Below are 15,321 nucleotides of genomic sequence, written 5' to 3' on the forward strand. Positions count from 1 at the left end.
TAGTATGTTGAAAAGTGACCTAAGGAAGATGATGATTGATGACAAATCAAAGGAATGTGATGTCTTTGGAGAGAACTAGACCTCTGCCTGAGTTTTGTCCCTTGAACCTGATAAAATTCCACCCTAAGGACTGTGAAAATTTGAAGAAAGAGGCTGCAGAATGCAACACTGCAAATTTTGTTAGACCCTAATTCACAATATATATTTCTTTGTATTGCTTAATACTTTATAGCAGCATTTCTCAATAAAATACAACAAAAATTAAATACAGGACAAAATAAAGCCACCCTGTATTTGCACAGAGACTAGCCCATCTGAGGAGAGATTTAAATCCAAGTTTCCTTGATTAACACCTTAGTTTTGCCTTCCCCAACCTGCTACCCCAGATGTGGTGGAACTATGCCTTTCAGCAATTAGCCAAACTGGATGGGAATTCCATAATTCCAACACATCCTGAGAGTATGAGATTGGGTAAGGCTGCCTTATTCCCTGCTTTGAAATATGCTGGTCAAAAAATGAAAAACATCAGACTCTGGCTTACTGGTTTGCAAGCGGGATTTGTAAAGCCCTATTACTTGCACTGCTTTGGGATGTAGAGAAAAGCCTTTAGCAAATTCATTTTATTTCATCAGTCCCAAATGTTAGCCAGAAACAGGGAAAGGGACTAGTTGTTTTGGAGCACAGTACTGTTTTTTAACAATTTAATAAGAGGTATGCTGGAAGAGATCAGCATTTTAATAATGGCCTCCTGATACAGTTTAATTAAAGAGCCAGTTTTGTATAGTGGTTAAGGTGCTGGCTTAGAAACCAGGATACCATAAGTTCTAGGCCTTCCTTTAGCATGAAAGCTGCTGGGTGACTTTGGACCAGTCCCTCTCTCTCAGCCCAACCCACCTCACAGGCTTGTTGTTGTGGGGAAAATAGGAGGCAGGAGTATTAGGTCAGTTTGCTACCTTGCATTGACCAAATATGGGATAAAATTATTATTATTATTATTATTATTATTATTATGGTTGGTTGCACACTCAGCCAGATGTTTAGAATGGATTTGGCATTTTTGTCCATCTATCAAATCTTTCCCTGGGATAGGCAGATAATAATATTAAAGGTATCGTCGCAGGATATACAGTAAACTGTTCCAAGCAAAGCTGCCTTTTGCAATTGACTGATGCTGATTTTGTCAATGCCAATGGTGTTCAAGTGATCCTCCAGGTGTTTTGAAATTGCACCCAAGGGGCCTATTACTACTGGTATACTATCTTTGCTTTTTTTTGCCATAGTTCTACTTCTATTTGCATGTCTTTATATTTTGTGATTTTCTCTAGTTCATTCTCTTATATTCTGCTGTTTCCAGGTATTGCAATGTCATCATCATCATCATCATCATCATTATTATTATTATTTCTATTACTACTATTTCTCTAACTATAGATAGATAAATGGTGTTTATATTAAAAACATTAACCTGCTCATGTCCCAAGAAATGGTACTGAAAAATTAACCACTTTTATTAGAAGAGGGAATGATCATTACCATCATAGCATAAGTATGTAGTATATGAAAAACAACTTTTGTTTGGTTTGTTCTAGCCTGTTCTGAACCTTGCACCATTCAGCATCATTGAATGATCCTGGATTCTAATGTTGTGGCAGAGGGTGACATGCCTTTCAGCATACCTGTATTCTTTTTTCATTCTTGAAAATGGAACTGAATACTTCCCCTGCTTAGAAGAGTTCAGAAAAACAGCTATAAACTTTGCAACTTTTCCTGGTTCTCCTGTTGCTAATGAATTAATTTTTATTTTTAGCACTAGAGGTTGTATTAAACCAAAAGCCATCCTATTGTTTTCTACTTTAAATATGTAGAGAAATTGTTATGATAACTGTTCTTTGTTCTAGATTCCTTATTTCAGATTTAATTAGAAGAATACAATTCTGACTCCTTGGGAACAAAATTGTCTAATACTTTAAGTTCTAGAATCTCTAGCACGATCAAAAGCAAAAACAGTGTTATTTGTAAGATCCAAAGTGCCGTCTGGCTAGCCACCCAGTTAGTTATCGGAAACAGATCACAGTGGCTGCTCTTACTCACACATCATCTACAAAGCAGGGATAGGGCATTTGCTGTAGGTAAACCCCTGGGGGCACATCAACACGGGTCTGGGTTTTGATAATCCCCTGCTCAATCATGTCTTGCAGATAAGCAAACCCTCCCCAGATGTAGCGCAGATCATCCACTGGGTCAGCTCTTGGACCAGGATCCCAGTACCTGCAGAGACAAAGCACAGATTCAGGCTGGTGGGGGATATGACTAGGGTAAAAGTGACAGTCACCAGACTCTGAGAGGCAAACTATGCGCTATGTCAGTTGTTTGATTGGCCCTCAACTGCATTTTTTTTTCTTCCTTTCACAAATACCAAGAGTGGAGGCCAATCTTGGTTGAGGTTTTGTGGGAGAACTAAGGAATTTTAACCATTTGCTTGGGTTAGATTAGACTCCTCGCACACTGTATTTGCAAGTCACGGGAAAGCTTTGTGAGCATCAAATTGATACCCTAGGCTTCTTGTCAGAACAGAGATTGAGCCAAGGGAGAAAGGGTTTAAAGATCAGATCCAAATGGGGCCTTCACATTGGTTACCTGTGATAGAAAAATCATGCCCTTAAGGAAAAACTATAGGAGTAATGGAGATGTAATCTAGTTTTCCTGACAGCAGTGTGGAAATGGTTTGCTGCTGCCTTCTTCTAGAATATTTTTTTCAACTTTCCATTTGGTCTACCATCCAGGTATTTCCTGATGGGCTCCCATCAAAGTCTTAACCAGGTCTCAGCCTGCTTAGCTTTTGACAAAAACAGTCAGGTGCTATCATCTTTGAGTTGGCCCAATAATTAGACTTCATGGAATGAAGAGTTTGGAAACAGTGGTTTAGGTGCAGTTTTCTTTTCATCACTTGGTAATTGCAGAATCAGCCATGGACCTGATAAGTAAAGGAGCTATCAGAAATCAAATCTCACAGATAAAGCCATCATACCACCTTTTATTGGAAAGAAGGAAGAATCTTGTGGCAACTTAAAGACTATAAATATAACCTCTGCTAAACATTCACAAAGTAATTTGCATTTCTAATTATATGCTCAAATTTTCATTTTCATTTTAGCTGGCTGAGGATCCTTATTTAAAGCTCAGGTGTTTAAAAGTCAGAAGTAAGCACTGAGAATTCAGATGAACTTATTCCCAAGTAACTTCCATGCGTAGGGTTGATTTTGTGTTCTAATAAATAGGCATTATGCTTTGTAATGGTACGTGTGCTCACTCTCACTCTCTCTCTGAGTGATTGTATATGCACTCATAATAACATATTTACCAGCACACCACTGTTTGATGTACTTTAAAAGGGCACACATTGGCATGTAGTTAAATATTATATACTGTATAACAGTCATCCATATAACTTTACCAGCTCTCTTTCCCCTAAATGTAATATTTTATTGGTCAGTGACCGAAATAAAGTTTCTGTCTGTCTGTCTAAATATAATAAATTACAACTCCTATTAGGCCCCTTTGATGATTGGGGACATCCAACAGATCTGGAGGATTCCATGTTGGGGAGAGCTAGTCTTGGCAGTTCTGATTTATTTTCTCTCTCCAGTCACTGGTATGTCATTAGGCCCTGCTTGCGTGCCCTAAAGATTAGAGACTGTCCTTACCTATCTTTGATTTTGTTTGTTTTCTCCACAGCATCAATATCCATGCGTATCTTGTATTTCACATGAAGTGGCAGCTGGCTGGCCTTTGCATCCACGTCAAGAAAGACAACAGCAGCCCAGAATTTGTTTTCCTCCAGAAGAGAGCGAGCATGAAAAATCAACTCAGTTTCATCAGCTAGGCCTTCAAACTTATCAAGGGTCAAGCACTGTGATAACAGAGGCATAAGATATACTAGAATGAGATAGCAGTAGGAATGTATATTTATATAGATCAGAATTTACCTTAATATGATTTGGACACTAGTAAGAAGAATTATTGCTTATTATAACAAATAATGGAGAAGCATTTTCCTGCCAAAGTCTGCAACCTTGGTCAAAATCAATCAGTCTACATATCAACAATGCATGTGACTAGAGCCTAAGTGGTGGGTTTTGCAAAATAGGAGGAGTTTGCAAATTTAGCTGAGGTTTGCATTCAGATGTACTATATAATGAAACTAATTTGAAATTTGTATAATCTGGGTGGAATACTCTTTCTATCCAGACTGACAGTTCTTTTCCCCTGAGTATGCAGCTTCAGAACCATTACACATAGAGCAGTGAGGGAGTCAGACAATAACCAGCTACCCATCCAGATTAACAGAGTCAATTCTGCTGATTAGTGGGATGACCAATGGGTTAACTGCCATGATTTCCTTCTACAATGCTATTGAAACATTATTTCTCCAGAAAAAATCTTGATCCTGTCCAGGAATTTCTGTTCCATGCTCCTTCCTAGCACCAAGGGAAGAAAGAGTCACTTTGAAATAGTTGTTGTAGCAATGGATTCCTGCATGAGGCAGGGATTGGAGTAGATGTTTTCCAAATTCCTTTTAAACCTTTGCATTCTATGAACAATGAAAAATTAAAATAAAAAAAAAACTGGGGAGGCTTTCTATTGCTGAGGGATATATGAAAGTTATAAATTCATTCCAGCTGAGTTTGACTGTTGATGACTACATGGACACTTCCATGAGATTTTCTTGGCAACAATGCAGAAGTGGTTTGCTACTCCCATTGCTTTCTTCCAGATTTTATTTTAATTTTACACATTGGTACAGTTTTGAAATAAATGTACAGTCTGAATAACATGTTTCTGTGTTATAAGAATATCATGAAAAGGCACAATAATATATTTTTTCAAGTAGATCAATATTTCAGAGGGAAAAAATATTGTAGTTCTTTGGCTGGGAAACATAGTATGTTAAACCATTTAATATTTGTAATGCTTTAAATCTTCAGATGCCCAGAATTTTGTTTGATTCCACTTTGACAACTTCCTGAATTCATATACAAATTGGAACATGATCATCCTCCAGAAGAGATTGTGCAGTTGGCTGAATTTTTCAGTGCAGGTGTGTACAAAAATCAGTACAGTTGGTAAGGTTCTGTGTGAAATATGAGTTTGTTTGCTTCTTTAAATTAGCCAAATGGTGTAGAAACTTGCCAGACCAGACTTACTTAACACAGATTTATTTCCTCAGACTTCTCCTAATCTCATTCTCAGGCTAAAATGCCTTATAAAATTGCAATTGAAAGAGGAGAGACCAAAAGCTGTCATAAGTATATTCTGCATCTAAGGTTTATAATAACTACCTTCCTGTAGTGCAGAGACTGAAAGGAGCAATTGTCTCTGGAAGATCACTCATTAAAGAAGTGTCTCGACTGCCAGATAACAAGCCCCAAAGAACAACAAAGCTGAAACCAACTCAGTAAATGTGGGTGGTGGGTAGGTGGAAAGGTAATATGAGCCTATCACCTGGAAAACAAGCCTGGGAGAGCAAAACGAAATTAGCTCAAATGAGGGGAAAGTGGCCATAAACAGCAGGGAGAACAGTGCATACAGAGATGGGTGCGTAATTGTGAGAGACTGTGGGGAGACTGGGAAACCCTTCTTCTTCGTTTACAGACCAATAAAACACAGGTACAAAGTTTAAAATATAGAAAAACCAAACCTAAAACAATTAAGAATGAGAGGAGGGTATCAACCGACTTCTGCAAGTCTGGGGAGAAAAATGGAAGACGGTAGACCTAAGCAATCAAGACATAGCTGACTACAAAGAACTCCAAATCATCCAGAGAGAGCACATCTTAATACACTCACTATAAATGAGAATGGGCAATTCCTCTTAGAATTTCCAATATTCTTCCTTTATCCTTGACTAGGATTAAAGTTACCTGACTGAAATCTGTGTAGTTCTTGTTTCCTTCATCTTGCCCAGCTGTGTGGGCTTGACAATAATTCTGCTCAACTCTGAAATCACCCCATTCACAAAGAGCAGGGGGAATAAAAAATAAGTCAGTAATGGATGAAAATGAAGAATGAGAAATAAGGCTGAGTTACCATTGGATAATTAATTTAAATATGAATATACAGGAATTTGAGAATCAAGACTGAAGTGCATTAAATAAGTAAAGGCCTAAAGCAAACCAAAGAGGATATACTATGATGCACTTCTTTTAAGTACTCTAGGCCAAGCTTTTCCAACTCTATTCTAGAGAATCTAGCATTTTGCAGGAGACCAAAAGGGGGAAAAAAGTTCATCTGAATGTAGCCAGGGGTACCCTGGTTAGTTAGTTGCATCCTGATTGTATTTTTCTAGGGCAGTATTTCTTGATCTTAGCTACTTTAAGATGTGCCACGTCTTAAAGGTTTCTCAACCTTAGCCACATCTTAAAATGGCTAAGGTTGAACAACACTGTCCTAGGGTATAACAGAAAAGTCAGGGCTAGTTTTCCAGTGGGGAAAAAAACCCATAGCTGCCTTTTTCAGATCAGGGTTCTGGGAAATTTTTTTTAACTAACAGGTTCCTTGGCTTGAAAAAGTTTGAAAGCCCCAGCTCTAGCAATTAATAATTCTTACATCTCTGTAAAGTATGTGCAGTCCAACATGAGGTAGTACCAACTAAATTTCAACTCCTAAAGACTTCAGGGACAAATACTCTCCATCCTGGCCTGTTGCCAATAGCAACTTCTAGCTGTTCTATGGACATATCAGAAGTTGCTTTGATCCTATCTCTTGATTATATCTGTTCACTTCCTCTTCTTTAACCTTGTTATCAGAAGTCTTTTCCTCTCAGCATCTGTCCTCTGAGACAAATACTGTACTATACTCTGCCTAATGGTTAGACCAGCAGGCTTCATGAGTGCATAACATTTAACCAAGTTCCAATGTTTTACTGTTGTACAGAGAAAAGCGTAAGTGACAGAGCAAGGAACTGGGGAAAGGAGGAAGTCACCAAATATTTGTATGTATCTTTCTTGGGCTTCCTAACTCCAGAATGAGGGAATCATTATCAGATTCTCAATCTTGGCAGCTATTGTAAGGAGATGACATTTTGTTCCTAAACTGACTGGGAAGAAATGTATTTAATTACCTCACTTCACTGAATGCCACAAAGCTAGTTTGTTTGATCTTATCTGCTTGATGGTCTCTTGCAGGCCAACAACTAATAATTATGTACATCAAAGTCCTCACAGGCAACTTGTTATTTAAAAGACAGATTTCTCTGAAATGTAAAGTCTCCTTTGTTTAGCCTTGTCATCTGAAGAAATGTTATCTATTCTACTAGAAGAAAAAAGAGGGGAGGTCTGCAAAAAGATCAGGTTGCTGATGATACACCAAAATAAACTTTGGCATTTAAAAGAGCATGTCGAGGAAGAACTGTATGATTTTTGTCATGGATTGCAATAAGAGAAATGTATTTAAACTAAGAGTATGCTACCTGTAAAAAGATAAAGATGCCCTCTAGCTGACCTTGCCTCCTATGGGGGCTTCATAGATACAATTGTGCAGTTCTCTCAGACGTATGGAAGTGATTTCCCCCATTGCCTTCTGGGATGTTTTTTTTTACTTCCCAGGCTAGCCTACAGCCCTAGTATTCCCAAGTTCCTCTTTGCTTGGCTTCTGAGCTCTATATGGAAGATGGTCTTGAAGGTCCACAAAGACATTTGATTGCTAGAGCTAAAGGTCAAACTTTATCTAACAATTACATGATTGTTGTCACTAAATGATTTTTTTTTCTTTTAGCATTTAGTAGTCTAGACCAGAAAATTAAGGAGAAAGGTTGCTTATTTTAATTCCTTGGAGGCTTGTTTTATTAAAAAAAAAACATGTACCCCCAAGCCAGTTTTGTTCTGCAGAGAAAATATCCCCCAGGTAAGTTTTTTAAGCAAGATATTATAAAAAACAAAAGGCAGGAAAGTCCTAATCTTGATACTTAAGCCAGAAAGCGGTCAGGATTTTATTATCAAGTTAGCCTGTGTTATTTTTTTCTTACTCCACATACTCCCCACATTTTATTTATTTATTAATCAAATGTATATGGCTGCCCATCTCACAAAAAGTGACTCTGGGCGGTGTTCAACAATCCAATAAAACAATAAATATGTAAACAATCATTACATAAAATCATTATATAGTAATTAATGCTAAAATGCCTTTTTTCCCAGAAAAATCTGTACATACAGATGTACAGTACAGAGAGTACAAAATACAGTACTCTCAAGCACTCACTTTATATACATTTGGTGGAAAAGCCGGGTACAAATAATAATAAATAATATTTATTATTGCAGGCATATATACACTTAAAAATCCAAAGGTTTGAGTTTTATTTTTCCTCAGCAGTACAGAATTTCATAGTGTTTACAGTATATGTGTGTGTATTAAAAGGCAATGGTGGCTCAAGGTTAGCACATTGCCGCAATGTGTTAAGTATGACAATTGAGATATTCAATAAAGCACTTCAAAATGCAAGTGTTAGGATTACCAGACTGACCATTTACAAACAATTGCTCGCTTTTCTCTAATTATACATCTGAAGCCTGCCTCACCTAGAGCCCCCAGTTCAAAAGATACGGAGTCATCACTGATGCTTGTCCAACCACTCTTTAAAGCCCCAGGGAAGTAATTGACCCATTGTTTCAGCCAGCAATCATCCTGCTCTAAGCCAAAAAGTTCATGTTTGTCCTATGCTTTTTGCCAAATACATAACATCACTCCACAAATCCAAGCACAGCCAAATGTAAATATTTATCTGAAAGACTATTATGATTCCTTCATCACATTTTGTACCTCTTCAACTGAAGTATAACATGACACCCTTCCAAAATGTTATAAGAGGATATTCTCAGGGTAGCCAGCCAGTCATTCCGGAATTAAGATTCAGTTCATGGTTTCCTGAGGCTCTCCCACTCAAATGACACAGGCATTATATTTTTAAAATCTAAACCATGCTCCCAGACAAGATTTATTTCTGATGAGGTCATCTTAACCCTTTCCTTTTCCTTGTTTTCCCACCTGTACGTTGGAGATCTAAACTGCTTTTTATATATGGTCTCAAACCTTGGAACAACATTTTCCAAAGAAATACATACAGCAGAAAAAAACACTAAAGACATTTTAATTGCAACCTGAATTCGATTAAAGTAATGCATAACGCCTGAAAAATGGTAACTGCTGGTTCAATATGCATTTTTAAAATTAATTATTCATCTGTAACTGTTATTTTCATAAATTTTTAAACTGTTCCATAAGCCAACACATGAAGGCAGTCTGCCCTAAAATAATCAATAAATAATTAAAGATATGGGCAGTAATACACTCCTCTATTTTGAGATCCATCCAATCCAATCTGATTTGAAGATAAAGTGATATAAAAGGGGAAAGAAAGATAGTTGCATGCAAGAGTGGGCAGCAATTTAAACTACCACAGATGGGATATATTTCACTACTATTTAAATTGCAACATTTTAAAAGTGCATCTGTGCATACAAATTAGCATCTGTAACTGTTGTATAAATGTGTGTCCCCTTTTATCCCTTCTTTAAACGAATCCTTTTATTGATGGTGCATTGAGTCTTAAGATTAAAATCCATTTATTTTTTAAGATCCATTAATACAACTTAATATCTATTTCTCTTCTCAACTAGGCCAAAAGCATAAACAAAGTGTGAGAAATGAAAGCAGAAAATCAGCAGAGAGGATTAAGATGACCCCTTTCTTTGCCTCCTGAATCCGTATGACTTTTTTGGGGGGGAATGGAAAAAGGAAAGGAAGAGGAACTGCAAAGTACAATATTGTCATATAATTTGAGCTTCACACTGCTCTACAGCAAATAGAAATCATGTCACTAACAATAGTTTGCTAAAATTTATTTATGATCATTATTTTGAGCGTTCAAACTTGGATCTAATGGGTCAGAATTTAAAAATTTCCTATTAGGATTAAAAACTGCATCGTTAACATGCTTTCTCAGAAGTTAGTCTTTGTTAATCCAGTGGGATCTCTCTCTTAATAAGGGCTGCTGATCCTTAACAGTTATGGCTGAAGAATAATAGGAAAAGACAAGGTGCCGTAAAAATAATTGAAAACAATTCTTTGCAAGCAGCACACTGGTTCTCCTTTTCTCGGGAGAAACAATCTATAATATGACTATAGATGCAACTTCAAGTCATAGAGCCCCTGCTCAGCTTTATTTTCTCTTTTGGTTTTTTTTTTTTTTTTTGAGAATTTGATCTGAATTACTGTAACACTCTTACATCTTTAAGATAACTATCCTAGTCCCAGATGTTTTGCTGTTAACAACCTTCTGAAATGTTTTCAAAACATTCAAAGCCTGAGGCACAGTTTTCCTTGGGTTCAACCTGAAATAATAACATACAAAGTTTACTTTTAAATTGTGTGTGTGTGTGTGTGTATACACGCCCACTGTATATATAAAATGTCCATCCCCAATGTTTGCTACCCCTATCTTCTGTGTCACTTTTGAAGGTGTACTGTCAATTGAAGGAGACATGCCTGGTATGGTGTATGATGCAGATGGATGCAGTCATCATCTTCCTTTGAGTTCAGACAACTGTGCTGCTTCACAGCATCAGTTATGATCCAATATTCAGTGTGGACAATGGTATTATTAATGCAGGACTGAAGAAGAACAAATAAGACACTTTACCCCGCAAATGGCAGGGCTGCTTTGAAATGGTATTTATTTAATTTAAAGTGCGAGCAGACAATTTTGGCCAGGGGAAGCTGCACTTTTCCTTCCTTCAATCATCCATCCATCTAGTTTTTCCTTTGAGAATCACAGGAGCCACGGCTAGTGACACAATGACTGGGTTGTGGCCAGAGTGTTTTGTCTACTTTTGGGCTTCTAGAGGGCTCATTTTACAAATGTTGCCTAAGATTTGCATTTTGCTGCAGAATTTCAGCCTTGGGAGTCTTCAGGGGCCACAAAAATGCTTGAAGCACTGCAATTGCTGCTTATAGGCATATTAAAAACAACACAGTGCAATACTGCTATATTTATGAAAGTACAAAGTGCACACCTGGCTAGTACACAAGAGAAGAAAGCCATACTTGTGATGATCCATGGCATCACGTAGTTGCTGCTGTGGTTTTTCTTTTTCCTTTTTCCTATAATTTTTTGCATGTGAATCTGCTTAAGTTCCACTCATTGGTCCTTCATTCTTACAGGGTTTTTTTTTTTTTGCCCATAAGTCCCATAAGTTTTGGGGAAACAAAGTTTGGACAGCCTTCCTGTCTTGTTTGGGTGCTCTCTACTCCCTGTTGAATGATTTATTTCTGATGACCCTCTAGCAGCTCTCTCCTAGCATACGGTTTGGAGATTATTCTTCTGCAATTTAATTTTACATTTATTGTTGTGTGTTTATTACACATTTTAAAGTGAACACTGTAGATAGCAATACAGGATTCCTTGTATACAAAGCATGCACTCTATGGCTTTTTCCTGTGTTTTGTACTTAACTTAAATCAACCTTCCTCAACCTGCTGCCCCTCCCCCCAATATTTGGGACTAACACTTTCCTCATTTCTTGGGCTATGGTGGCTGTGGAATGCTTTTAATTATTTATGTTGTTAGATTTCTATCCTGATTTTTTCATGAGCTCAAGACAATGTATGTAGCACTTCCTCCTCCCATTTCTCCCCACAAACATTCTATGAGGTGGGTTGGGCTGAAACAGTGTGACTCACCACTGAGTTTCTGTGGTTGGGAATGGACTTGAATTTGAGTCTCCATGGTTTCAATCCAACAGACCTAACCACAATATTTGAATCCAGTAGATTTGGAGAGCAACAGATTGGGGGAAGCAAGCTTAAATTAAGCAGCACATATATTACCACTCAGGGGAGCAAATTTGTTCAAATGCCACCAACCCATCTTGCAGAAGTTGAATCGCAACACAACCCATGCACAGTCTAAAGCAGTGTTTCTCAAACTTGGCAACTTTAAGATGTGTAGACTTCAACTCCCAGAATTCCCCAGCCTGTATTAGTCATTAATGAGAATTCTGGGAGTTGAAGTCTATAAATCTAGAGAGTGCCCTGATGGGGGAGGGCTGGTCTAAACTTTGCAGATTACTTGAACAGCAATATCTAGTAGCAGAACAGATTTGTAGTTGCAGTTTACTTTAAGAAAGAGAACCTGGTCAAAAAATACCTGTTATGCATTCTTCAATAAAATAAAAGCTCTGAGGATAATAATAATAGAAAAACTGTCTCTCTCATATTGTTTCAAAAAAGTGAAGCTTACCTCCAGGTATTGGTAAACCATATGGAGAGTCTGATTGGCCACATTGAAGATATTCCTCCAGTCAAAGTTCATCATACCATCCTTTCTTTTCTCTGGGGGCCCATTATAAAGAAAATTGATAACATCTTCCACAGTTAGACCTTCACCACCAAATTGTTCATTTAAGAAACCTTTCACAGTTGGGTTTTGGAAAATGTCCTATAGATAAAATATCAGATTTAACTTCACAGTCCTGCTAGGGAAATACAGTTTCAATAACTCTTAAGGGGGAAATGAATAACCCCTGTCAAATACAGATTTCCAAATTTTCTTTATCATGTAAATGTGAATTCAGAGAAAATGGCATTTCCAAGGAAATGTTTGAACCTTTACACACCTACTGGTTGCTCACTTTAAATGTTGTGCCTCAAAGCCAGTTCCCCTCCCAGCAAGTCTTCTAGTTTCAGAGCACACTCGGGAAAGACAATTAAACACAGGGGTAGCACATTTGTTGCCAAAGGAAGCAATAAAGATCTCCCTCCTGGATACTTGCTTCGCCCACCTTCCATGGATTAAGATGAATGGCAACAGTAAAGTGGCATTAATAGAATTTTGTTTCAGTGCTGGTGCTGGAATTGCAACAGTTCCAAGTTACTAAGCATGGGCAATAAAAACCAACCATCAAGAACAGAAACACTTTTACAAAAAAAAAAAAAAATTTAAAAGCCCAACGTTTTAGATTTTAATTTAGACCGCTCTGGGAGCTTTCCTCTCCATGTGTATTAAACATTTTGTCCTTAGCTAGCACTTTTGCTGGATGAGGATGGGAATGAAAATCCATAACTGGACAGCACCAATTTGGGACGATTACTCTAGAAATTTGGTAGGTACATCCTGATGGATGCCTAGGCTGAACAGAACACTGCATTTGCATCTCATTTATTCCCACCCAGAGGCCTTCACTCTGGGGCCCTTGTCCTGCTGCTTTTTCGTTTTGGTTCTTTTTAATGCAGGTGTTCCATGCCTGCAGCTTGGGCTTTCTTGGTTCCTGGACATCAAATGATTTTCAAACTCTTCTGTTCCTAATAGAAACAAAATAAAATAAGCTTGCCCGTTTACCAATGGATAAATAAGTTATTGCAAAAAACCAAAACAACCCAGTAAGAGTTAGCGCAGCAACTTATCCATCTCAGTATGTCCAGGAAGGAAGGTCTGGTCTTAATGAAATGATCTTCCAAGAAACTTAGGAGTGTGAACTATAGTTCCTGCTGAAATATTATATCTTTATTTAACCACCTACTTAGAACCTAAGCTTGTATTACTACAGTATGTTTACAGAGAGTGAGTCTTTCAAAATCTATTAATATTGCTGGCGAAGTCTTTGCCAGTTTCAAAGTATCAGCTGAATTGTATCAGAGACCATGGACAAACTAGCACCCTTTTGATCCCGGGAGTCCATCATGGAAGCAGAAATTGGAAAGCGTGTTGGATGTTCCTGTTTAGTCCAGGATCTGCAGTGCAGAATGCAGCTACAGCATTCCTTACAAATGGATTTCCATCCTCCACTTGAGTACTTATGGTGAAAAATAATCCTTCACTCCCCCAAAGGTGAATTCTGTTTCCTTCAATTTTTAACCATTAGCTTTAGGCCTGTTTTCTGGAGCAGTGTTTCTCAACCTTGGCAACTTTAAGATGCATGGACTTCAACTCCCAGAATTCCCTAGCCAGCTGGCTGGGGAATTCTGGGAGTTCAAGTCCATGCATCTTAAAGTTGCCAAGGTTGAGAAACACTGCTCTGAAGTCACAGAGAATAAACGTGCTGCATCTTCTCAGTGAGCACCTACTGAATGTGGGAAGTGGTGGGCCTGGAGGCCACATGGGCCAGCCTTTATAGATTCTTAGATGTATTCTTGTTCAAAGGTTTATTTTTTTAACTTTGATGCTCCACCCTAAATTATTGTACTTTAGTTGCCTTTCCATGCTAAGCAAAGCATCTGTACCTACTCGGATCATGTTCATTTGTACACTGTCATTGAAGAAGTTCCACAGTTGAGGTCCCACTTCTTTCCATGCTTTAGCCATGAGTCTCAAACGCTCAAGCTCTTCAAATGTGGAATTTGCCTGAGGAATTTAAAATATATTGAATGAGGAAAAGGAATATTGGGTGTCTATATCTGGTGACTTTGTTAAATTTTGCAAATCAGCTTTGTAAAAAGAAGTGGCATTCTTTGGAATGTGGTAAGTTCTCTATGGCTTCCCACATTTGGAGGTACAAGTCAATAAATATTTTCCAAATTCTTTTGAAATTCTTTGAACGTTATGAATCACTGAATTAGGAAGAAAAACATTTGATCTTTTTCTTTCCACTCCTAACTCTGGGACTGTGTGTGTGTGTGTGTGTTTAAAGCAACAAGAAATAAAAGATGCTTTGAGAATGAAATATTTTTTGGTAGTAATAGCTTAATTGGTTTGCTGAATAAACCTTTCTGCTGAAGTGCTTAAATACTACCTATAGAAATAATCAGAAAGGGGTGAAGGGAGGGGAGAAACTCTTACATTCTTCAGTATCCTCTGTACTGCAGGTGAATCAGGAGCAAAGAGGATTTTCCCCATCAGCAGCGGTTTCATAGTTCTCCAGATTATTTTGGTTAAAGTGTTTGATTCCATGGTTTGTATCAACTGATTACAAAAGGGTGCTGTTAGAGGAGGATAAGGAGAAAAGACAACTTACAGTATATAATGCTGAGCCAGTGTCATTGTTCGATGCATCCTGCAGAGTCTATCCTCCAGAAAGGATCTTTTCATAGTACTAAAAGAAAATCACAGTCCCTAGGAACTGAACAGGCTGAGCAGAACAACTTGTTCTGAATTTGTGTATCTGCCATGCTCATGGTTACAAAAGCAATGGAATAGTGTTTGAATAAATGTTAGAGAAGAGAAATAATACATTTATTGAGAATACTGTGGAGCAGACATGGCTTCAGCAGCAGACACATTTTTCTTCCCTCTCTGTTTTTTCTATTCTTTTATTTTTAGGTTCTTGC

At 37.7% G+C, this 15,321-nt stretch overlaps 1 protein-coding gene across 2 annotated transcripts in view; it reads right to left on the bottom strand.

Moving 5' to 3' along the window:
- Positions 1–15,321, bottom strand: part of ABCA4 (ATP binding cassette subfamily A member 4) — a 109,936-nt gene that overhangs the window by 62,433 nt on the left and 32,182 nt on the right. For both annotated transcript variants that reach the window (XM_088153232.1, XM_025163121.2), the window contains exons 10-14: positions 14,834–14,973; positions 14,282–14,398; positions 12,299–12,496; positions 3,705–3,910; positions 2,092–2,268 (exon numbers count right to left, since the gene is read on the bottom strand). In XM_088153232.1, coding sequence (XP_088009358.1) covers positions 2,092–2,268; positions 3,705–3,910; positions 12,299–12,496; positions 14,282–14,398; positions 14,834–14,973 — 838 coding nt within the window. The remainder of the gene's footprint in view (positions 1–2,091; positions 2,269–3,704; positions 3,911–12,298; positions 12,497–14,281; positions 14,399–14,833; positions 14,974–15,321) is intronic.

Source organism: Python bivittatus, unplaced genomic scaffold (genome assembly GCF_059951505.1).
Source record: "Python bivittatus isolate LINGU-HERP-01145 unplaced genomic scaffold, Pbiv_v1 ctg000700_np1212, whole genome shotgun sequence".
NCBI classification, from domain to species: domain Eukaryota; kingdom Metazoa; phylum Chordata; class Lepidosauria; order Squamata; family Pythonidae; genus Python; species Python bivittatus.